This window comes from Athene cunicularia (assembly GCF_003259725.1).
Source record: "Athene cunicularia isolate RWA chromosome 14 unlocalized genomic scaffold, athCun1 chr14_part1, whole genome shotgun sequence".
Classification (NCBI taxonomy): Eukaryota; Metazoa; Chordata; class Aves; order Strigiformes; family Strigidae; genus Athene; species Athene cunicularia.
In genome coordinates, this window is record NW_020799118.1 from 10,462,262 (window position 1) to 10,484,682 (window position 22,421).

At 45.7% G+C, this 22,421-nt stretch overlaps 1 protein-coding gene across 1 annotated transcript; it reads left to right on the top strand.

Moving 5' to 3' along the window:
- Positions 1-1,397: 1,397 nt before the first annotated feature.
- Positions 1,398-20,116, top strand: KIF19 (kinesin family member 19). The gene is made up of 20 exons (XM_026859164.1): positions 1,398-1,478; positions 3,724-3,804; positions 6,083-6,193; positions 7,104-7,191; positions 7,776-7,912; positions 8,075-8,200; positions 8,806-9,000; positions 9,781-9,933; positions 10,845-10,967; positions 11,586-11,739; positions 13,291-13,465; positions 14,459-14,648; positions 15,248-15,518; positions 15,690-15,811; positions 16,617-16,759; positions 17,172-17,277; positions 17,916-18,374; positions 18,620-18,773; positions 19,404-19,511; positions 20,040-20,116. The coding sequence occupies exons 1-20, from the start codon at positions 1,398-1,400 to the stop codon at positions 20,114-20,116; spliced, it is 3,054 nt and encodes a 1,017-aa protein (XP_026714965.1).
- The last annotated feature ends 2,305 nt before the right edge of the window (positions 20,117-22,421 follow it).

Genomic DNA, 22,421 nt, shown 5'->3' on the forward strand with positions numbered 1-22,421 from the left:
TGTCCTGACCAGTTGAAGTCTCTTTTCATCTGTTACACTGACATTTCTGATGCTGCTCCCTTCAATTACTGTGTCTTTTCTGTAGTGTTTCTTACTTGAAATGCTTTTTCCAAATTATGTGCTACTGAAACTGCTTTATGGGTGAGTATTTGGTAAACTAGTCTATTTGGCATATCTTGAATAATCTGAGGAGTTGTACGGAGGAAGGATCTTGTTGGATTGAATCCATGTTGGTTTGTAGCTTCAGGTACTCTGGCACTAGTTTTCAGCCTGTGGCCCTTAGAGGGGCTTCTGAAGGGTGGTCAAAACAGAAGCAGGTTTGTGGGTGCTGTATAGAGATGTATGGGTGGGGAGAAAGGCTCCAGCAGCAGTTGTACCCCCACTGAATACCTTCGAGGGTCCAGAATTTGGGCAGGTGGGGAGGGAGGGAAGTAAACCTTAAGCATTAAGTAGGATAGTATCTCTCATTGTGTTTGTTAAAGTATTGTCTTAAGTATTTTTAATGATTGTTCTTAAATAGCAAGATTAATTGCAACAGTTCATATAATCCTGGGCTGGTCTTCACTTTCACAGTCTTTATTTTGATTTTGTAATAAATATTCTCATGACCCTTTAACCATCTACAGTCCTTAATGCAAGTTTCATAGAGAAAATTTTGTTCACTAGCTATACTTTTAACTTCTTAAATTCTAATATTTTTTAATAAAGCCTTACTGTAACTTTTGTGAGCTTTGACTCATTTACTGTGAATAAATAATGAAGACAAAAGGTGACCTTGTTGTGGGTTTTTTAATAGGTTGTAATGAATGGACTGACACTAAAAATGCTGAAGGATTGTCTTCCTGAACCTAGGAGTCATGAAATGCCACTGTGTGAAGTGACAATACAGTGGAAGTTGCACTTACCTCAGGGGGGTAGCAACTGTTTCCTGCCTATCTCAACGACTGTTGTCAGTTCCTGTGCAAGGTGAGGGGCCAGGGTGCTGCTTGCTTGGCTTTTGGTGGAGCTGTGGACCCCTGGACTGGGTGGTGCTGCATCTTTGATCTCAGGGCAAGAAGAAATCTGGCAGCCAACAGGGCAGAAAATTAAGTCTGTGGCCTGCTCACCGAGGGTGTGCAGAGGGATTTGCACATAAAGAAGTAATTTGGGCTTGCAGGTGGGTCACTTTGCTTATCCTGATCCTTTCACCAGGTCCCATGCAAGGTGCAGTGGTGGCACACTGCTCCAGGGATGTGCTGTAACACCCCCCTTTCCCGGGGCTCGGTGTTTCACTGCTGCCTCTCCTGCTGTCCCTGCACTTCTCTCCCCTGGGGGAGCGCAGGTGTTACCTCTCTCCTTCCCTGGGGTGATGGCTGCTGCCTCTGAACCATTCAGTCTTCCTGAAGGGCTCCAGCTCGATGTGCACCTCCCTGGGCAAATCGCCCAGCCCTGAGCTGGCATCATCTCACAGCTCGGCCATGAAGGAGCAGCAGCTTACGGTGAGCCCGCTGGTGATGGGGAGGATGTGGGATGGGGAGAAGCAGCTGGGTTGTACCCAGCCCTGGCATCCTTACTGTCGGCATTGCCAGCTGTCTGCTGGTGTTCCTGGCCTTTGTGGCCCAGCCAGAGGGCAAAAATGCAAACTTGCTCTCTTTGTGCAAAACTCTGTATGATTTAAAGCAAAAGTTGGGTTTAAATATCCTGCAGGGGGGAAAAATGTATAGGAGGGGAGGTGAGGCTGGGTAATCTGGCAGGTGATGGTGGTTACTCCTTGAACAGTGATCTCCAGCATGCTCATCTCTTTGGGATCTGTTCGAGTGACAGAGTCATCAAAAGCAGCTGGGATTAGAGTCCTGTCTGAGCATCTCTCTCGCACATCTCTCTGTGGTGATCAGAGTAAGAGGAGTGTTTTGAAAATGTAATCCCCAAGTTTCAACCTTCAGCCCGTGGCACTCTGTTAAACTGAAGCATTGCCCTCGTGCTGAAACACAAATGAGGCAGATACAGAAACCTCTGCTCAAAGAGGAATCTCTTAAAATAAAGTCAATAATATCTAGAATACCTTGCATTCCTCTTTAATGCAAGAAAAAGCCTTAGTACTTGGTGTGACCCATCTCCACATGCTGCTTATTTGGGTTTGTTTTCTTGCCCTCAGTGGCTAGGGCTTGTGAATACAGTGATTAACTAGACTATTCCAGAGGTTAAAGGCAGTCCGAGAGAGACTTGCACGATGTCCTATTCCTCCAGCAGAATTTGGCATTATGGTGAGCAAGATAATTTTTTCTCAAATTCTAAAATGACTTCAGCTTATGGGAATGAAATGCTCAGAATGGTGTCATTCACGTGTGTTTAGGGAGATGATGAAGCTAATTGTTGCATTCTCATGAATATTAAAAGTTACCCAAAGCCGAGGAGCTTAGCTTGTATTCTAAGACATTCACAGTGAAGAAATATTTTTTGCTGTTGCTGCAACTACTCAAATATGTCTACTACAGGGCTTGCTGTTCATGAGAGCTGTTCATGAAACCCTCATTAAATTGACAAGTAGCTTGACTTGTTACTGTGGAAATAAATCTGGTTCCTATAGAAACTAGTTGCTTGTGGACTGGTGGGGCCATAGAACAAATCTGTTTCAATAATTGCACACCCTCCTGCTGAGACACCACTTAAGTGCATTATGTAGTGTTCTATCAGCATCAGCTCTCCTGTCAGCAGCTGCTAAGGAGATCCTGCTGTATTTTCTGAAAGGGAGAACAGCTATGGGAAGGTGAAAATAGAATCTTTCAAATCTCTGTTATTAGCCGAGAAGCCAAGGCTAGCTTTTAGGTGGGATTTCAAATCGGTGATCTTCTCCGGAGACCTGCCACTGGGCACACAGGTTTGGGATCTGGAACCATGCAACCTGCCCTCAGCTGCAGTGAGTCAGGGCTAGAGCAGGACCCCAGCATTGGGAGGCCCAATTAATCCCACAACTGATCCAGGACACCACGCTTTATTGCTTCACCTCTAGATTAAACAGGCTGAAATACATGTGTTCTTGTACGTTATTAATACTGACAAGTGCAGCCTGTGTGTTTTAAATCTTTGGGTCAAATTACTGTCTTTCGAAACAGAGTACTGTGTTCCTGACTGATTGAATTGTGGTACAAGGCACTGGCAGTTAATTGCTACTTTATAATCGCTCTGGTCCTGTGATGAATTCCAGCTTCCAAGGAACCCTGCGGGACCCACACAGATCAGGGACAACTTGCTCTGATCTGGTTGAACAGGCTCATAATGATTCCTACCTGGGATTAAACAAAATGGGTACTTAGTGAAATGTAATTCCTTTGTCACGGATAACTTTAATCAGTGTTTTGGGAACACCAGGGGAATCTGTAAACATGCTCAGCTCTGTGGCTGTTGGTACCACAGTCCTGGATCTCCGAAGGTTCCTGCTGACAGCAGCAATGACACGGCTGAATTTATTCTGCTGCCTTCTGTCAATCAGTTGGAGTCTTGCAGTGTTAGAGATAGAAACAGGGGAAGAGGGAGGAAGAATTCGTCAAGGTAAAAGTGCAAATCAGGGGAGAATTAACTGGTTTAAACATTGTAAACTTCCCTAAACTCTCCAGGCCCTAAGCTTAAGGCTTTAAGACTGATCAGCAGAAGAGGTGCAGTGAGAAGCTGTAGATATCGCTGGTGCTTGCACAGAGCTGAGCCTCGCTGCAGATTAAGTCACAGGTGTGTGTGCTGTGTGTGCAGGTGGCCCTTCGCATCCGTCCCATCAACGCAGCAGAAGCGGAGGAGGGAGCTGCCCTCGCTGCCCGCAGGACGGGTGAGCAGGTGAGCTGGGGTGGGAGCTGTGCCTGGGCTGCAGGAGAGCCCCCGCTGTGGGGACCGGGGACTCTGCCGGCTACCACGCGGGCCACCTGAGACTCCAGCTCTTCTGGCTCACGTGCAAACACTTTTAAATCCTGCAAAACTCCTGGCCTTGCTGGAATGCGGTGGGATACAGCTTCCGTGCAAATGGCACTTCTTTCCTCTAGTTCTGCATCTTCTACCTCTTGTTCTTCTTCAAGAGGCAGGGATTGCAGGAGGTCTCCACTTACCATTTCTACATCACTACATCTATTTCCATATTTTTATTTTGCCCTTGTTATTTGCCTTCTCTTCCAATGTAAATCCCATTATTTTCTATCGTGCTTCAGCTGATCTTTCTCTGAACCCTCTCTGAATGCACACTAATTCTGCTATATATCTTGTCTCTTGTCTCCTTGCCATAGTCAATGATAGCAGCCCTCTGAAGCAGAGAGAGCATCAATCTTCTTTCCTTTTATGCATTATCTTACAAATGCAATTTTTGTTTAGCACCTTACAGGTGAAACTTTTTTTTTTTTCTTCTTTTCTTTTTTTAAAGCAGTCATTAACCTCACAAGGATATCAGCTTTATTTTTATACAGCCTATTCAGACTTGCATCATCTGGCCTGAGATCTATTTTCTCTAATGGAAGTCTGGGAAGGAAATGTGCATTATATTAGTCTGAGTAACTTCTATCTATGAGAATGAGTTTCTCTTAATAATGCAAATAACTGTAATTATGAAAGCAAATTAATTGACTGGGCAGTTGAAGTGCTTAGATTTCTTGGTGTATTTTGATTTACATCATGTTCCCTGCTATATTTACTCCCAGCCTAACTCATTTAGAGCTGCTGCTGGCTGCTTATTAATCCTAACTCAAAATTGACTCTGTAGTGTCTTGTTATGTTTTAATGCTTCCGGGCAATAGCAGAAGGTTTATGCTTTTAGAATACTGCTGGTTAGATAAGGTGTTGCAAGAGGAGGACTCTCTTGGATGCCTGGATACACTACAAGCAAAATTTGGAAGTTGCAAGGACTCAGTAAGAGGGGCCTGAAAGTGTTACAGGCAGAATTTTTAAAGGAAACATGCTGACCTCATTCTCCAAATTCTGGTCTTTGCTGTCACACTTGCATCTGCACGTTTAGACTCTTTTGCAGACGAACACCACTGCTGCCGATAAACCAGGAATTCCCTTTGGAGGTTGTGCTTGTGTTGCTTCAAGTTTTAAGGCCTGAGCTGGACCAGTGAAAACTAAAAAAAAAAAAAAAAAAAAAAAAAAAGTCTTCCTGATAATTTTAAAACTTGCAGATCAAAGCTAGAGATACTGGTTAGAGATCTGGAATTTAGCAGGAAACACAAAACTAAAAAAAAAACACAAAGTCTTAACACTTCTTGAATGCCTGTGGGCACTTGTCCTAGGTGCTTGTGTCTCTCCCATGCGTGGCACACCAGTGCAGTTATTCTGTAGGTCAAGTGGTGGCTATCTATGCTTTAATTGCTTTTTTAATGATCTGTTTACCTGAGAAAGAGTAAAAGCTGCTCTGGAGTAAGAGGCAGTGGGTTCTCTGTCCCTTCCTTTGAGGCTACAGCATCTCCTTATGAGCCGTTTCAGTGGAGGAGAAAGAGTACTATTCTCTGCAGTAATTATATACTGTGATAATTATGTACTAAAATAGATCCTAAGGGACTGAAAAGAAACAGAACCAGTTCTGTAACTTGCTGCAACTCTTCTCCCACCTTTTTTTTTCTTCATAAAAGCCAGAAATGGAATGAAGCTTCTGTCCTTGAGCAATGCAGACATCTCTATCAGTCCTGCTGCAGGAAAGGCTTTGGAAGATGACTTTGGGCTCTTTTGCTCCTGAGGAACTTAACTATTTTCTTTCACAGCTCCTCTCTGAATCTTGGCTGAAAATCGAGGTAAGAGGTCCTGTCCCCCTCCTGCTTGCACAGGCGTTGGTTGGGTGTCATGTCCCCACAACCACTGCGATTACCCAATGCCAGTGACTGTTTCACTGCACAACGGACCTTCAGAGCATTTTGCAGCAACTACTACTCCAGATTACAGAAGATGTGACATCAGTTGCAAGACAAAGCTTGTTGGCCTCCACATTGTGCATGCAACTGTATTTTCCCTGCAAAGCTGAAGTGCCAATGTTCCTTTGGCCAAGAGATGCAATGGCAATAGTGCTGTAAGAAATCCTGACAGGCTGTTAACAAAACCCAGACATAAGGGTTCTTGTTCTGACTTTATCTTATAACAGAGAGTGGTCCTGATGGATCCAACCGAAGATCCAGATGACATCTTGCGAGCTAACAGATCCCGAGAAAAAACATTTGTATTTGACATGGTTTTTGATCACAGAGCAACCCAGGTAACATCCTTCCCTTTTTTAAACCAAAAGGCTTAACATTATAATTGTTTTCCCTTCTTAGATGAATGTTTTTGGCAGGTGAGTAGAACTGCACATCCCAGAGACCACATGTCACCCAGATAAAAGAGGTGATGGTGTTGAAGGCGAGAGGACTGTGAGGGTTTTCCTTTTGTCAGAAAAGCAGGGAGACTTGCAGTATTCAGTCTGGCGCTCTCTCCCTCCTGCATCGGGACTCCCCAGACGCATCACACCTGAGCAGAGATGAGGATCTTTATCTCCTGAGGTCTCCGGTGAATGAGATCATTGGTCACGTTGTTTGGCTTCATTGCTCCCACACTTCTTCCCTGTGCCTCTTGTTTTACAGGCTCATGGAGTGAGCTCTAGTGCCCTACAGAGCTGTGTTTTGCAGTCAGATGTAAGGTGCAGTATAAGGATTTCATCAGCACCTGCATTTTGTGATCGTCACGATGCAGCCTTGCTTCTCACACGCAACTGGGCTATCGGTGTTCTCTTTCACATTTAACATCAGCGTGGCACACTTGTGTGCTACTTAAGACATTTTTGGAGGCCCGGTGGCAATTCTCTGTAAAGGATAAGGCCAAGGAGATAATTTACTCCCCTTTTCAGCAGTCACAAATTAAAAACAAAGAATTCCATGTTCAGAGTCCAAGAAAATAATCATATTTAGGAACATTTATTTTAGTAAGCTCCTGTATCTTCCCTGCATCTAGAAAATTCAATAAACCTCTGTGCTTTTCTGCTCATTTTGATGTGTCAAAATTCAGATAGCTCACAAATCATTCCAAAACCCAAGAAATCTGTGAGAAATCATAGGGAATGAAATTAGGTATTGATTTTTTGGACAGCTGTTGTGCCTGACCAAAAATTTATGCTTTTTTGACTGAATTAGGAGGAAGTGTATGTGTCCACGACCAAAAGCCTGATTGGAGGAGTCATTTCTGGCTACAATGCAACCATTTTTGCATATGGCCCAACAGGTAAAGTAGTCTCTGTAGCTGTACTGCTCCCGATGAATAAAATATATCTGTACAAAGCAGAAGTGAGCTGTAATGCCAATTAATTACTGTGAGGACAAAACTGAAGCATTAAAATACCATTCTTGTTGGGAAGTGTGGATCTCCCTTAAATGCCAAAGTAAGAGCAAAACTGCCCTGTTTAAGAGTCACTTAATTGAGGTGGAATTCAGTGGAGACAAATCTTTCCGTTTAAAAAGGAGGAGATGAGGGCCTCTGCAACGCTGGAGAATGGTCTCAGGAGAGCAATGTAGAAAGCACTTACAGACTACAGTCTATATGAAAATATTTTTCTACTCTAGCTCTTAACACCCAGGTGGGCAATTAACCTACCTATGTGCCCAGCTGCAAGTCCTCTTCCTACCCTTTTTGGATGATGGTATGTGCCATGTGTTTCCTGAAGCAGCATCACTGTGGGGTGAGAAACTGGAGTAACTAGAGGAAGTTAGGGGATGGACAGAAATCAGTAGGAAACCAGGATTTGTTTGTTGTGGAAACTTGTTCACGTGGAAGTTAGGCTTTGGTGCTCTTCTTTGTATCTTTATCAGGAGCAGGAAAAACCTACACGATGCTCGGGACAGACTGTGAACCAGGGATTTACATCCGCGCCCTTGATGACCTCTTCAAGGCCCTTGAAGCTACGGCCGAGGAGATGGATCACACAGTCTCCATGTCCTACCTGGAGGTGAAGTGTCTGTGTTGCCTTGGATCCGGCCTCTGTGGAACAGGTGTAATGGGAAGTGGGGAGTCCGATTCTGCCTGCTGAAATGCAGATCAACTCAACCCTCTTTGCAGATCTAAGGACTCACTGATAGTCTCACATTAACCCCTTGTTTCTTACCCTCAGATCTATAACGAGGTGATCCGTGACCTCCTGAACCCATCCTCAGGGTTCTTAGACCTGAGAGAGGATTCCAGAGGTAGCATCCAGATAGCAGGAATTACAGAAGTCTCCACAACAAATGCTCAGGAGGTACCTTGGGCTATGGCCCACAGTGAGGGCAAAGGGAGGGGGTTTGTGCTTTCATGCATCAGTGCTTTAAAATTCCCTGACGCTTACCTATTGCCTGTGCCTTACTCAGTAACATAGACCTTTTGTAGCAGGACCTTGGTGGAACTGAATTAATGTGACAAATTATATGGAAAGGGCTGATCATGGAGCCATGTGAGTGGTAGAAACCAGGCTAAAACCCCCAGCTAACCTCCTGCTAGCTCTGCTTCCCCCAGGTGCATGCTGCTTTCCTGGAAGGATGGGAGTGCTTTGATTTCTGTACACATGTGTTAACAAACCGTTTGGAGAGGGAGAAGAAATAATGAAACCCCCTTGAACTACACTGATATGCACTTCTTGTGTCCAAGGCACATGTAGATAAACAGGAAAACAGCCCCAAACTCAACAAACCCACACTTCCAAGGTCATAAGCCAAAGGGGGAGACCTGGGGAAAATCAACAGCAAAACCCCCACTCTCATGAGTGGGACCAGTCTGCCCACGCCCTGGCTGAGCAGTCCACAGGGAAAGCCGTGCTGTGGCTCAGACAGAGCTGTATACCTCCACATGCTCTTCTGCATCATTTAGATCATGCAGCTGTTAATGAAAGGAAACAAGCAACGCACCCAGGAACCCACTGCTGCCAACAAGACGTCCTCCCGCTCCCACGCAGTGCTGCAGGTGACGGTGACGCAGAAAAGCCGAAGGAAGGTGGTGGGCAAGGAAATGCTTATTGGAAAACTTTTCATGGTCGACTTGGCAGGGTCAGAGAGAGCAGCGCAGGTACGTCTGGAGCTCAGCAGCTTTTGGTGAGACCAGGCTGGATTCCCTGGCCTGCCGTGCAGGCCCTGTAAGGCTGTCCTCATCCCTGGGGAAACCAGCACTGTGTGTTTCTCTGTTGGTTTAGAGCAGTAGTTTGTACCTGAGAGCCTGAAAATAAAGACAAAGTTTGATGATATTTGTAATATCTTTTATATTAGACCAACTAGTATAATTGGAAAAACATAAACCAGCTTTTGGCTGCAGCCTTTTCTCGGGTCTGAAAAAGCAGCAGCGAATTTCACATCTAAAGAGAAGCTGAAGTCTGTTAGGTAGGGATCAGCTAGGCTGTCAGAGAAAGCTGATACCAGTGGAATAGAGGGATGCTGGTGGGTGGAAAATAAGGCAGCTGGCTCCTATGGGAAGAAGGAAATGCTGGAACTAAGGGAGGTGATTTGAGGGAGAGAGATTTTATATACCCCAGTACTTCTACTGAGATCAGGAATTCTGGAGTGATGTTATTACGCATCTTAATTTTTGAAATAATCATTAAAAGATAATTAATAGCTATCTTTTAAGAACGAAGAGGTCAGATCTGGGTCATCTTTTCCAAGCAATGTACTCCTACCAGCACCTCTGTTCCTCAGTGGGGTTTAACCCACTTCAGGTTGATTTTTGCAGGAGGCATTGCTTTGACATCCAAACCTTGACCCAGGTGATGCTGCACATCTTCCCTGGGCACAGACCCACCGTTCTGAAGCGTGTTTATTGTCTGTCTGTCCTCCTTCCCTCACCTCTCAACAGACTCAGAACCAGGGCAAGAGGATGAAGGAAGGAGCCCATATCAACCGCTCACTGCTGGCTTTAGGCAACTGCATCAACGCTTTGAGTGAGAAGGGGGGGAGCCGGGCCCAGTTTGTCAACTTTCGAGACAGCAAACTCACCCGTCTGCTGAAGGTACCGTACGCTGTGGGTCAGCAAGGAGCCTGCCGTGTCTCTTGCTGCTATCACCACTCAAATCAGCCAAGGCTTGAGAGCTGATCCTTAAATAACTCTGTGCATTGTCATTATCCAGCTTGGAATGCTCCTCTGGGATCTTGCACGAGCTTTGCAATGCAGTCAGGGCTTGACTCAGGCAGTGCTGTCTCTGTAATAAACATGTTGTCATTGGCACTGTTAAGGAAGGACCTCCTACAGGGTTAGGAAATCCTATAGGTCTGGGTTGTATGTCTGTAAGCTCACAGGAGATAAGTGATTTTTTTTTTTTTTCTTCATTAATGAACTTATTGCATCTATTTCATTCTTTCTGTAAGAACTGGGTGAAATGGGCCAATAAATTTGGATGATGTTGGGGCAGGAGGAAGAGAGACTAAGAGTGACTATGTGCTGTCGTAAGTTGTGTCTCCTTTAGGAAATCAGAAAGGTTGTAGACAGGCTCTCTGCTACACTGGTTATTTTATGGATCCTTTACAACTTCATTTATGAACCTCACCTCAAGTCTTGGTGCTGAGCTACTGCTGTCACTGCCTGGCAGATGCATTTACTAGAGGATGGTGGGGAGGAGAAGGGATGGAGAAAAAGGCAGGCTTCTGTTGTCAGCAGCATTGAGAAGTTACCAGCATATCCGTGGAAATTGCCATTTTCTTGCAAAAATTCTTCTTCTGTAGATAGTTAATTACTTATTGATTTTGCTGTTGATGGAGAGAGAGCCTAATGAACGGTATTTTACCAGCCATTTCTTCACTCCTAATTGGGATTCTCCACCAGAATCTCAATGAAGTGCAAGGGTACCAAGCCAGGGCAGTTACCACCGAGCAGCAAGACCCTGTCATGTCCATACTAACCACAGCAACATTGCATCCCTCTAGGACTCATTAGGGGGCAACAGCAGGACTGTTATGATTGCACATATCAGCCCAGCCAGCACCTCCTTTGAAGAATCTCGAATGACCTTGATCTATGCCTATCGAGCAAAAAACATCAAGACACAGGTAAATGAGCAAGCAACTCACAGGGAGGTGGGGGTTAGAGGTTAAAAGCTTGCAAAGTGGAAATAGAAAATGTAGTGGATGATGGGAGAATAAACTTGAGGAGGGGGCAGTGCATGGATGAGAAGAGGAATATGAGGGTCAAAGCAAGGGAGCAGAATAATGGAAAGACAGAGAATAATGTGCCTGGTATGGACCTGGGTGCAGAATATAAGGAATGATGGTTGGAAGATGACCACTTTGGGAGGGCAGTGTATGGGGAATGTCCCAGTGGGGATGCTGGGCCTGGAAGAGAAATACGAGGGGCTGCAAAAAGGAGGAATAAAATGGAGAGGCTTGTGGGCTAAAGGAAGATGAACAATGATCTACAACAGGGTTTTTGCTCTCTGTGGATCTCTGTGTTTTCCCTGTGGATACAGGGTCCCTGGCTTTTCTCTATTACCTTTTGGGAATTTCCCAGAATTAGGGAAAACTACTGATTTACAGTTTTCCCTCATGACTGGGGAAACTCTTTCCCATCACAGGATTCAGTGCCCCTCCAACTGAAAGCATAGCTTTGTTTGCAGCCATTGTACCAATAACGGGCCTTGGGACAAACGCTCACATATTCTGGCTCACCAGGTAAAGTGTAACCTGCAGAATGTCTCCTACCACATTGACCAATACACCAGCATCATCGCAGACCTCCGCAGGGAGATCGAGCATCTGAAGGCGAGGGGTGAAAACCAGGAGAAGGAGAAAAGTGCAGTCAGCTCCAGCCTCGGGGATCTGCAAGGTAGAGCCCAGAGCAAGAACTATTCTGGGGCATCTGGAGGGGAGAGAGCGTGGAGAAGAGCTGTGTGGACAGGTTGTGGTAGAACTTGGTGGCCTCTATGTAGGCGTATCTGGGGGAAGCTGGTTCAGCAACGCTTGTAGAGGAGCAGAGCAGAGGACATGGGCTGAAAGGTGGTGGAGGCAGGCAGGGGAAATGGAAGTTGTTTTTCGCTATGAGTCTGTCCGAAGTACTGTGTAACTGGACAACTGTTCTGGTTTCAGCTGGGATAGAATTAATTTTCTTCCTCGTAGCTGGTATAGTGTTGTGGTTTGGATTTAGTATGAGAATAAAGTTGGTAACATCCAGATGTTTTTAGTCATTGCTAAGTAGTGTTTATACTAAGTCAAGGATTTTTCTGCTTCTCGTGCCCTTACAGCAAGAAGGCTGGAGGGGCACAAGAAGTTGGGAGGGGACACAGCTAGAACAGCTGACCCAAACTGACCAAATGAATATTCCATACCATATGACATCCTGCCCAGTATATAAACTGGGGGGAATTGGCCAGGAGGGGTGGATCGCTGCTGAGGGACTGGCTGAGCATCAGTCAGCAATTGCATCGGGCATCACTTGTGTTTCTTGGGTTTTAAGTCACTCTCTTTTTGTTATCTTCCTTTTCATTACTATTATTATTATTATTATATATTATTTCAATTATTAAACTGTTCTTATCTCAACCCATGAGTTTTACTTGTTTTCGATTTCTCCCCCCCATCTCACCAGGGGGTGGGGCAGGGAGGAGTGAGCGAGCGGCTACAGGATCTTAGCAGCTGATGGGGGGTTAAATCATGGCAACAGCACATTCAACATTTTCAGCATCTTCCCCAACATTAAAATGTGTTAAATTTCCTAAACCTGCCCTTGAAAAGAGCTTTGACATCAAGTGGTGACATTTGCTGTGGGAAGTCTGAACCCTTACAGAGCAGTGACTGAGTCTGTAGCCTGCGTCATCACAGGCTCTGAGGCTGTGTCAGGACACGGAGTTCTGTTGTACAGTTTGTTGCACTTAATTAAAAAAAATAAAATAGGGAGGAGGGCAGGACAAAGCTTTTAAAACAATGATTGTTCTGCCCTGGGGATTGCTCCTTTTGTCACTGAATCTGGCAAGGAATGAAATAAAAATAGTCAAGTACTCTGACAGACAAGACATGAGATACGATAGGTCTCTGCTACCAATACCCAAGGTCATTTCTAGGTAAAAAGCATAGAAAACCAATACTTTTTCCTTTTTTGGCAGGTGGAAAGGGGGAAGAGATGTCCCTGCAATGCAGTATCCTCTTAATACTCACAAAAGCAGTGGCAATGAGACTTATTTATTGCTAATAATACAATCATAAAGATATATCAGATTTCTTAAGCACGTTATTAAGGTCAAGAGACTGCAGAATGAAGCAGAGTCCTATAAATGAATGCCTCATAGCATGTGGACTGAGTGGCTTGGTTCCATGTAGTTTTGTAGGACTTGGCAGAAGTTTATGTGGTCTAATGTCCGATCAGAAATGTCTTCTCCTGCAGCAGAGAGGCACCAAGGCCCTGAGGCACGCAGTGGGCAAACAATGAATGCTTTGCGGGCACAGCTGATCGGGGCTTTCAGGGAGCAGATGGAGATGCGCCGCAGCCTGATGGAGCTGGAAAACACCAACATCGAGCTGCATGTTGATACCTGCAGACACCTCCTAACAATCACAGAGTGAGTACCATCTTAGCTTTCAGCTCCTCCAAATTCACTGTGAGAAATACCAATATCCCATGGTCCCCCCAGCTAAATGACAGAAGGATGAGATCAGGTGTAGGTTTGAGAATTAACTATGTGATGAGGAAAAACTTGGGAGGGTAGTGGTCTGCAAAAGGTACCCCGGGATTTAAGGTAAATTAAGTCCATGCGACTCTAAGCCTTAGATTAAGGTGCTATATTTGCAACGGGTGATTTCTGGCTATTGAGAAACACATCCCTAATCCCTCCTGGTGCTTGTAAGGAGTCTGCAGCCTGCACATGGTGCTGCACTGCCATGTAATTGCCTGATGTAGCTCCATAAGGCAAACAGATACCTCTAGCATCAAGTTTAAGCTCAAGACTAAAAGTATAAATGGTAGATATATCATCTCTATTTGGACCTTATTTTGGACTTGGGTTTTAATGGAAAAACTGGATGGCAGCACAGACTGTGATTGTTGGTCCTTCTGTGGTTCAGTCACTGTGTTTGGAAAGTGGTTTCCATCCAGATGAGCTGCATCTAGGCATGATGTCAGAGAAAGAATCATCATCCCTTTCTTCTGGATAAACTATAAGCAGGTACCAGTTCCCTCTCATTATCACTAGTCTCCCACCTAGTATGTATATATTATAGTCACTCAGGATTTGGGTCATTTGTACTTAAAACAATCTTCAGGACACTGAAGATATTCAACAAGTACCTGCGAATAGGCAACACTTCGTGATGAGGTGTGGAAAAGCACTGTTCTCCTTGCTATGGAAAGACCACATAGGAGGCCTGTCCTACAGACATCCAAATGGGAGGAAGCTAATTGTGCTCTTCTGCACGGTCCAGCTCCAGACCAGCCTGGACTAATTAGTTCTGCTGCTGTTATGCAAGAAGAAGTTGGACAGATACAATCACAGGCTATGCATGCGTCATTAGAGCTATGTCACTGTGTCCCAGAGGTTCCTTTCTTCTTTTGGCAGCTGGGAACGAGAGAAGGCTCAGGGTGCATGCAAGTATGGCAAACCAGCGAAGGAGGAGAAAGATGAAAACACAGAGGAGGAAGACAGAGAAGTCGGTATCACAGATGCACCTGAACCTCATGAAGTTACAGTAGCAAGAGAAGAGATCAACCTGCTGCTGGCAGAGCAGCACAAGACGGCATCCCTGAAGGTGAGGAGGTGAAGGTGCCGTCACGGTCACAAGTCTGACCTCTGCCCAGCGGGTGCTTGGGGGCAGGATGGCAGCAGTGTAACTCAGAGAGGTTCCTGCGGCTTTCGGCTAGCACTGCAAAAGCCACCTGGCACCTGCATTGCAGCTGAACTCCTAAATACTTTGGGCTGCTGAAGGAAGCAGCATGGCAACACTGGTATTTGCATCCTGCCTCTGTCCCTTTTTTTTTTTAGGATGAGGGAAAATCCCACTGCCTGGGCTTGTCCACTCATAAATGAGCTAATTCTTCCCACTTCCCCTTCCAGGGGTATTTTGAAGGTTTATCACTCACTGATTGGTTCAATGTTTTGGTAATCACTTTTGGTGATTATTTTTTTGGTAACTGATGTTAATGTTTGTGAGTTTCTCTAGGCAAGGACTGTGCATCTGGATATATCTGCCAGGTCTGAAACATGGTGGCTGCTAGCAGAATGAACAAAATACTTTTTGTAGCTATTACTTTAATCTCAGCATGAAAGACACAGCACAGATTTGCTCAGATGTCTTTGTTATCCCAAGAAGCCAAACTGCCTTGACAATGCCCCATCTATCTTTTTCAGTCAGAGCTGGAGCAGCGCTTAGCAAATGCCAAGGAAAAAGCTGCCCAGATGGAGGAGTTTTTCCCCAGACAAATTGCCAGTGAGGATCAGCAAGAGGTTCTAAGGCTCCTCTGCAGAGCCCATGAGCTTGAGCTTGGCAACACAGAGCTGCAGGCAAATACACTGTACAAGGAGAGTCTATTGTGCCAGAAGGATTTTGTGATCCAGCAACTGCAGCAGCACATGCTACTCTGTGAAGAAATTATTCAGCAGCAGCAGATGCTGATAAAAGGTAAAGTAGCAGCTTTGTTCCTGCACTGTCATTATCTCTGAGCTTTGTTTTCTGCCGCCAAAGTGAAGAACAATTCACCCAGAAAACCTTGTCTTGGATGTCATGACTCCACAGTTGTCAACTGTTTATCTAGGAATGATCTTTAACTCTTCCTCCCCATCTCTGCTCCAGCCCAGAACATTCCTGTCCCAGAGACACTGGTGAGGTTACACTGCCTGCACCTCTCTGAGTTGGAGGAGGGGACGCTGAACCGCGTGCTGCTGCTGCATTCAGTGATGTCCAGCATGCTCCGGGTAAGGCAGAGCAGACTTTTGTGCTGGAGGATCCAAGCTGTCCATGACCTTGTGTTATGGCCACAGATTCATACACACCCAAAGCCTGGCTGGGCCCTGGTGCCAGCCAGGAGCTGTACAGAGCTTTGTTTTAGGAACATGTTGTCTCCCTAGAGCTCCGCTCTCCTTCCCTTTGACTCAGAGAATTAATAAGGTTTTTAGAGACAGATGAGGACCCAGGCAGGCTGTGAAGGAGCCAGAGTGTTTATCCTCCTGGTTTCTGTTGCATTAGATTTGAGAGAGATAACTGGCTTGGTGGCAAACAGAAGCAAAGGTTAGATGGCCAAACGTGCAACTGACTGCTGAAGGAGACTGTCCTCTCTGGAGGCCTCTGCTCAAGACACAGTTGTTACTAAGGTCTTTAGGCCTTTCCTGTAAGAAAGGTAAGATGCTGCTGGCCCTTTTGTCTTTGGAAAACTTGTATCTTTTGAGACAGTAAGGTGCTGCCAGGAAATTGCTAGTCTTCAGCAGGGAGTCCAAGCAGCAGTGTCTCTTATTTATTGTAATTGCCTAGATTGAATGGAGCAAGGAGTTGGGTTTCACCTTGAATAATAAACTTAATACTAGTCATGTTGTTCTATGAGAGACTAAACTAGTACAGGTGCCCTTCTGCAGGAGGGGAGCAAATAGTAGGTGGCTGGAAATATGGAAAAGCACATGAGGTATCCAGAGTGTCTATGTGACCAGAGGCTGGGAGTCAAGGCTAGAGGAGGGGCTTTACAGTGAGAAAATCTGCCGAGGATCTCCTTGTCCCCTCTTCCTGCAGCCCCACAACAGCCCATCTCTGGATGTAAGTCAGCATCTGGATCTAAATAAAGATGAGGTCAGAAAGGGCCTACCTGGGAACATGAAGGATCTTCCCTGGGGGGTGAAGTTTGACATTCCCTCCATCACCCTGGAGTCAGACAGGTAATGTGGACCTTTCTCATTAGACTTACTCTCTAGGGCATGGGCACCTGGCAGCCCCCAGCTAAATCCCCAAAGCTGCGTGATACCTGAAGAACACTGCTTTTGTGAAGTAACTCTGTATTTTAGTAGGAGCTTTTGCAGAGAAGACTATGGGAAATGTTTGGATTTGCTTCTGTTGAGTGACAAGGATTTAAACCAAATAAAGTAGCAAAGTCTGTGAGGATCTGGGGACAAAAATCTCTTTCCTTCATGAATCCTGAAGCCCTTTCTTGCTGTGGTGTTTACCACATTTACCAGACTTCTGGCTTTCCCCACAGCATGAGAGCTCTCATCTAGACATGTTTCATCTCTCCCTGTTGATAAAGGGCCCGTGTTTTTCATCTGTTAATCTCCTGGAATATTCTTCTCACAGTGGCAGCTGCAGATCATCTAAAATGTCACCCTGTAGGAAGGAGGGATCTCTGGATAACCACCTCAGCCCAACTTTCTCTGGTTTGCCAAAAACCCCAGGTCAGCAGGTCAGTACGGCAGGAACTGAATTCAAGGCACATTTGTTGTGGATAGCACCTTCCTCCTGCGATGGCAGAACGTGCATGGCAGCTAAATCTATTGCATGTGAGGAAGGCAAACCTTGGCAGGCAATAAAATCACTCCTAGAGCACTGGCCTTGAGTTTAAAGCCTGGGATTTACTTAAGAGGCCAAGGCTTAGCTGCCACCTCCAATCTGGGCTCTCCCTCTGTGTCAGTCACCCAGTCCCCAGTGTGTCCAGGGGAGGGACAGGAGTTGTAAATAGAGATGCACCAGGCAATCTGCTGTGAGGGGACCTGTGGTGTCCAGGATGATCACCTCCTTTTATGCCATTAACTGATCTATCTGCTGGGCCCTGATTTGGTGACTATGTGGTGAAACTAATTTCACTCAGCACCCTGGAACAGAGCTCATCAGTTTCTTGCGTGCTGGCTTGATCCTCTTGTAGCCATGGCTCCACATGGGAGATACAGTCAAAAAGCTTTACCTTTGTTTCTCTATACATAGAAGTTGTTATATTTCAGGTGAAATTTAACGTCTATAAAATGTTTGAAAGTGCTTTGAAGGGGAAAAGTATAAAAACTTTGAATGAAAATCAAATTATGCTGCTATTGCTTTGATTTTTAGCAGAAACCAACAGGTATTACTGCAGGAAAGATGACTCCCAGGCTGCGTTCCCCCACGTCTCTAGACTTGCATGGGAAAAAGTCACCTCCAGACAGTGCTGCTGTTCCACTGAGTCTGGAGACCTTGGAGGAAATTGCTGCCAACACCAAAAGCATCTCCCTCGTTGCAGCCAGTCGCCGTTCCAGAGCCCAACACAGAGATCCTGGAAGCAAAGTCTCTTCAGCCCACTTCCCTGAGGAGGACATGCTTAAGCAGAAGTATCTGGAGGCCAGTTCCACCCCAGACTGTCAGACAAGAGACAGTACACGTACTGGGGGGTTGCTGTTAGAGCCTGCAGCTGGGAGCCAGCTGTGCTCCCCAGCCCAGGTTGTGCTGAAGAACAGGAAAGACCAGGAGATGCCTGCTGAGAGGACAGCCAGAAAGAAAAGATCTCGCTCTCTTGAACCAAACTTCCACAGGGTAGGTCCTTTGTGAGCAGAAGGCATAGGCCCAGCGGAGCTACCCTGGTTTTTAAACACAGTAAGAGAAATATAGTACAAACTGCATGGGCAAATAAGTATCTTTAGTCTGCTATAATGCCCTTAACCTCCTGCCTAGACAGCAAGCTAAGCCAGTCAGGTGGGAAGGGAATCTTTTTGGTACAACATGGCAACAATCAGAGGTGAGAGATATCACTGAGGTTAACTCCACTTGCTGTCTTTCAGACCTCAAAATCTAAGCAATGGACTCCCTCGAGCCCCAGTACAGACAAGGCTTGTGAGAACCACCTGTGCCGAGCTAGACTCTTCCGTCAGACAAAAGCTGTGAGCAGCATATCCATTGCCACGAAGGTCAAGGTTCCTGTTGGCTACTGTTCAGGTAGGGGTCAAAGAGCCGCTGGTGACATCCTGCATCAGCTCTGCTGGAAAAGATGGATTGTCATGTGAGAAATAAGCTAGAGTAAAGGCTAATGATCAGAACTACTAGTAATCTGATTTTTTTTTTTTTATAGCTAAGTAGCTTTTGATGGGTAAGAAAGCATATCCTTTGCAGATCATTGCCCCAACTATGCCTCTGTAATCTAGGGGGAAGAATTAGTGCTCAGCTGGGTTCACATGCAACAAGTTGCTGATCTTGGTCTAGTCATTCAGACAGTTTCACATCCAAACCAAGCCTCAGCAAGGAGACCAAGACATGACAGGCTGCACTGACCATCTGTCAGCTTCAGTTGTTTTGCTTTGTGCAGACACACAAGGCCAGGATGAGCTTAGGGAAACTGGGTACCCAAATCCTATTGAAATGGAGCCAGAATCCTTCCCCATTCTGGCAAGAGGTGCTTATTGATGCTCATTAGTTTTCCTAACTTTTTTTTTTCCCTAAAAAATGGTTAACTTTTGATTTACAATGCTATAATTTGAGCTAGCTATTAGTGATTCATGCATTGCAAAATGGTTTTAAACCATGCTCTGCTCCCACTGTTTATAATGAAGCTTTCCTTGCCTTTGATAGAGGGGACTCCACTAGAGGTGCTGCCGAAAGACAGTGCTCCTGCAAGCACTGTCCAGCAGAGCAACGCCTATCGCATCAAAGGACGGGTCCTACAGAAGCAAGTCAAAGGTGAGTATGTGAAGTATCTGCTTGGCTGGCTCAGGAGGCACTACTATATTCTTCAGCACTTGCTCTGTTGCAATCTGAACCTAAAGAGCTGTAAATGCAATACAAACGGTCCAGTTGGGAAAGCAGCCACATGGGTAGGGGTTTTACAGCCAAATTTTAAGCATGGGGTTTTTTTGCAACAGATGACATGGGCAATGTTCCAGAATGAGTTATACTCCATCTCACTCTAGCCAAAAATAAGCTCTTAAAAGGAGAAAATAACATTTTCAGAGGTGTTCATAATCCTAGTCTAATCCATATGTGAAGTACAAAATTTAAGATGAGTTAGCCATGTGACAACCTACTTCTTCCACTGAAAGTGTCACCTTGGGATTTTCTTGAGGCAACGATGTGCAGATCCTGGTGCCTTTGCCAAACTCTCCCCTCCACAGCCCGTGGCAATCTGTCTCTTCCCCATTTTGACTGGCAATGAGACTAAATTGAAGTGTGAGAAACATGACCGAGTACTTCATCCTCCCTCGCTCACAGGGCCTGCAGATGGTGCCAGCAGTCGGCAAAAGCAGCAGCCAGACGCCCGCTTGGGGAACCAGCTGAAGACTAAATAGAAGTCACCAGGGGAGCAGAACTCTCTGTGGCCCCACAGCATTGTAATTTCAAGACTGCTGGAAGTCGGGGAAGCAGATGCAGGGGGAGAGTAACTTAAAATGTATTTTAGTTTCTGTGTTGTGATGCTGAAAAGCCAAGGGCAGGCTAGCAGGGGGGAGAGAGACCTCATACGCTGTAGATTACTTTTTCCATATCCCTACTTCAAGTCTTTCCTCTGTACTGTGCGGTCTAGCTGTTAGCTTCATTTTAAGACAAGTAGGTTGTTAACAGAGTCCAAGAGAAGAGGAAAACCTCATTTTCCCAGCAGTGTTCACCTCCCAGAAGATGTCAGCATGGAGCCCAAGCTGCCTTTTTTCCCTGGGGCAAAAGTGTGGATGCCACCCATGCATCCAAGAGGCTCCCTGACTATTAAAACCAAGTGTAAATGCCTGAGAAATAGTTTCCCCGTTCTTCCCTGCTGTCCCTGTGTGTTGCTGTGAAGCTGGGAGGTGTAATGAACGCCTGGAATGCTGTTTGGGTGAGCAGATGTTTGGCTCCGAGAGCAGCCAGAGATTGCTAAACTCTTTTCCATCTACAGAGCATTTCAGATCTGACTGCAGCCCAGAGAAGAGGCATGCTGATAGGTGAAGACCCTGATAGGAGCTAGCCTAGAAGTAAACTGCGGGAATGTGATTTTTTTTTTTTTTTTTTGAACATATGTCTCCAGCCAACATCTTTCTCCATATGGGGCTTTTAAAAAGTATTTTCCCTGCATTTTAAATATGCTGCAAATAAAGTGATTCTGGTCATTGCACTCAATAAATAGTGACTCCATGCCCCAAAGAGGAGTGGCTTCCCTCCTAGGTCTGCTGAAGTATCTAAGATGAGAAACTCAGGTAGGTTTGTGCATTTTTTCAGATGGATGAAGAACCATTGAGCTGTAGCACTTGCAAAGTGTTCTCCTACGTGCTCTTTCTGACTTGCTGTGTGACACTGCACACACTCCCTATTCCTCTGTGCCTCTTGCTTTGCTGTCAGGAAGATGAGGGATAGCTCACTATAGGGATGAGGAAGCTTAGATTACTTGTATTTTCAAAATGCCTTAAACCCCCACAGTGGGGATGCAATGCAAGTGCATAAGCTGGTATAGCAAGTAACAGATTTTTCTTATGAACCATAAAGAAGCAAGAGTGAGGTGTGATGGCAAGTAGGAGGTCAGGAACACTTGTTCCCTGGGGCTGCCTTTTTCAGATAAACAAAGATGTAAAAAAAGGAGACAGATAAAATAAGCACAGACTGTGTAAAACAAACCTGTGCCAGCAGGTCTTGAGCCAAGCCTGTATTTACAAGACCGCACGTGATCTGCTAACACCGAAGGACCAAAAGTGAGGGAAAATGGAATTTTTCAAGCATATACATCTCCACTAAATGCCTCTGGGCTGAATCACCATGAAAAGTTGCAGTGTTTCAAAGCCTGGGACATCTAAACTCAATGCATCGCTTTGAGGCTGTATCTCTGAAGGGAAATTGTGCAACAAAGAGTTTGATAATTTGCCATGACAGTTGTGGAGAGTGCGGAGCCATGTGATGTGCTACTTTCCCTGTCTGTAAAACCCACGTTTTAAGTCTGTTAATGAAAAGTTGGGGATTGAGACCTCAGAGGTGGTATCTGTGAATTCTCGTTTGTAGCTTTGATCGTTGCTGCAGCCCATCTCCTGTGCAAAGTGGGACCATGGTTGTTTTCAGTGCTGGGCTTTTTCACTTGATTCTTCTTGATGACAAAGGGTAAAAGTAGCAAAGGGCGCTTGAACTGTTACGGGCTTTTCAAACAGCATTTTCTAGCCTTGCTGTATCCAGTTATCTAGAATTTGCTGGTAATAAAGACTGCTGGGCTGGAATCCTCAAGGCTGGGGTTTCTTCCACAAAACATCTTGAAACGGTCTACATCTAACCGTGAGCTCTAGCGAGGCGCGATGTCGGGTCTCGGGCTGCTGTGTCCACCTCGGGACGAGCACTGCCACCACCGCATCCACGGCGGGCCCTTCCTCCCCCTGGCACAGGGCAGGGGCGGGGGGTTTATCTCTGCAGCCCCTCAGCCCCCACCTGCAGGGCCATCAAACACCCCCTCGGGGTTACGGTGTGGCGGGCGTCCTCCACGCAACCTCTAACGAATTTAAACGCGCGGTTTTACTTAAAACTTTCCTTGCGTAATGGCTCGAAGGGTGGTTTGGCAACGCCGCCCCGCCTCGGAGCGCTGTGAGGGGAGTCACCGCCTCAGCTGCGCCGGCCTCGCTCCTCAGCAGCCCCCTTTCTTGGCTCCTCCTG

What these genes read in the sequence shown, in the direction of transcription:
- KIF19 (XM_026859164.1), top strand. Translation starts at nt 1,398, where the DNA reads ATGTGCACCTCCCTGGGCAAATCGCCCAGCCCTGAGCTGGCATCATCT. An exon ending in CAGCCTCGGGGATCTGCAAG is followed by an intron (nt 11,740 to 13,290) that starts GTAGAGCCCAGA and finishes CTTCTCCTGCAG; the next exon opens with CAGAGAGGCACCAAGGCCCT. An exon ending in GCAGCAGATGCTGATAAAAG is followed by an intron (nt 15,519 to 15,689) that starts GTAAAGTAGCAG and finishes TCTCTGCTCCAG; the next exon opens with CCCAGAACATTCCTGTCCCA.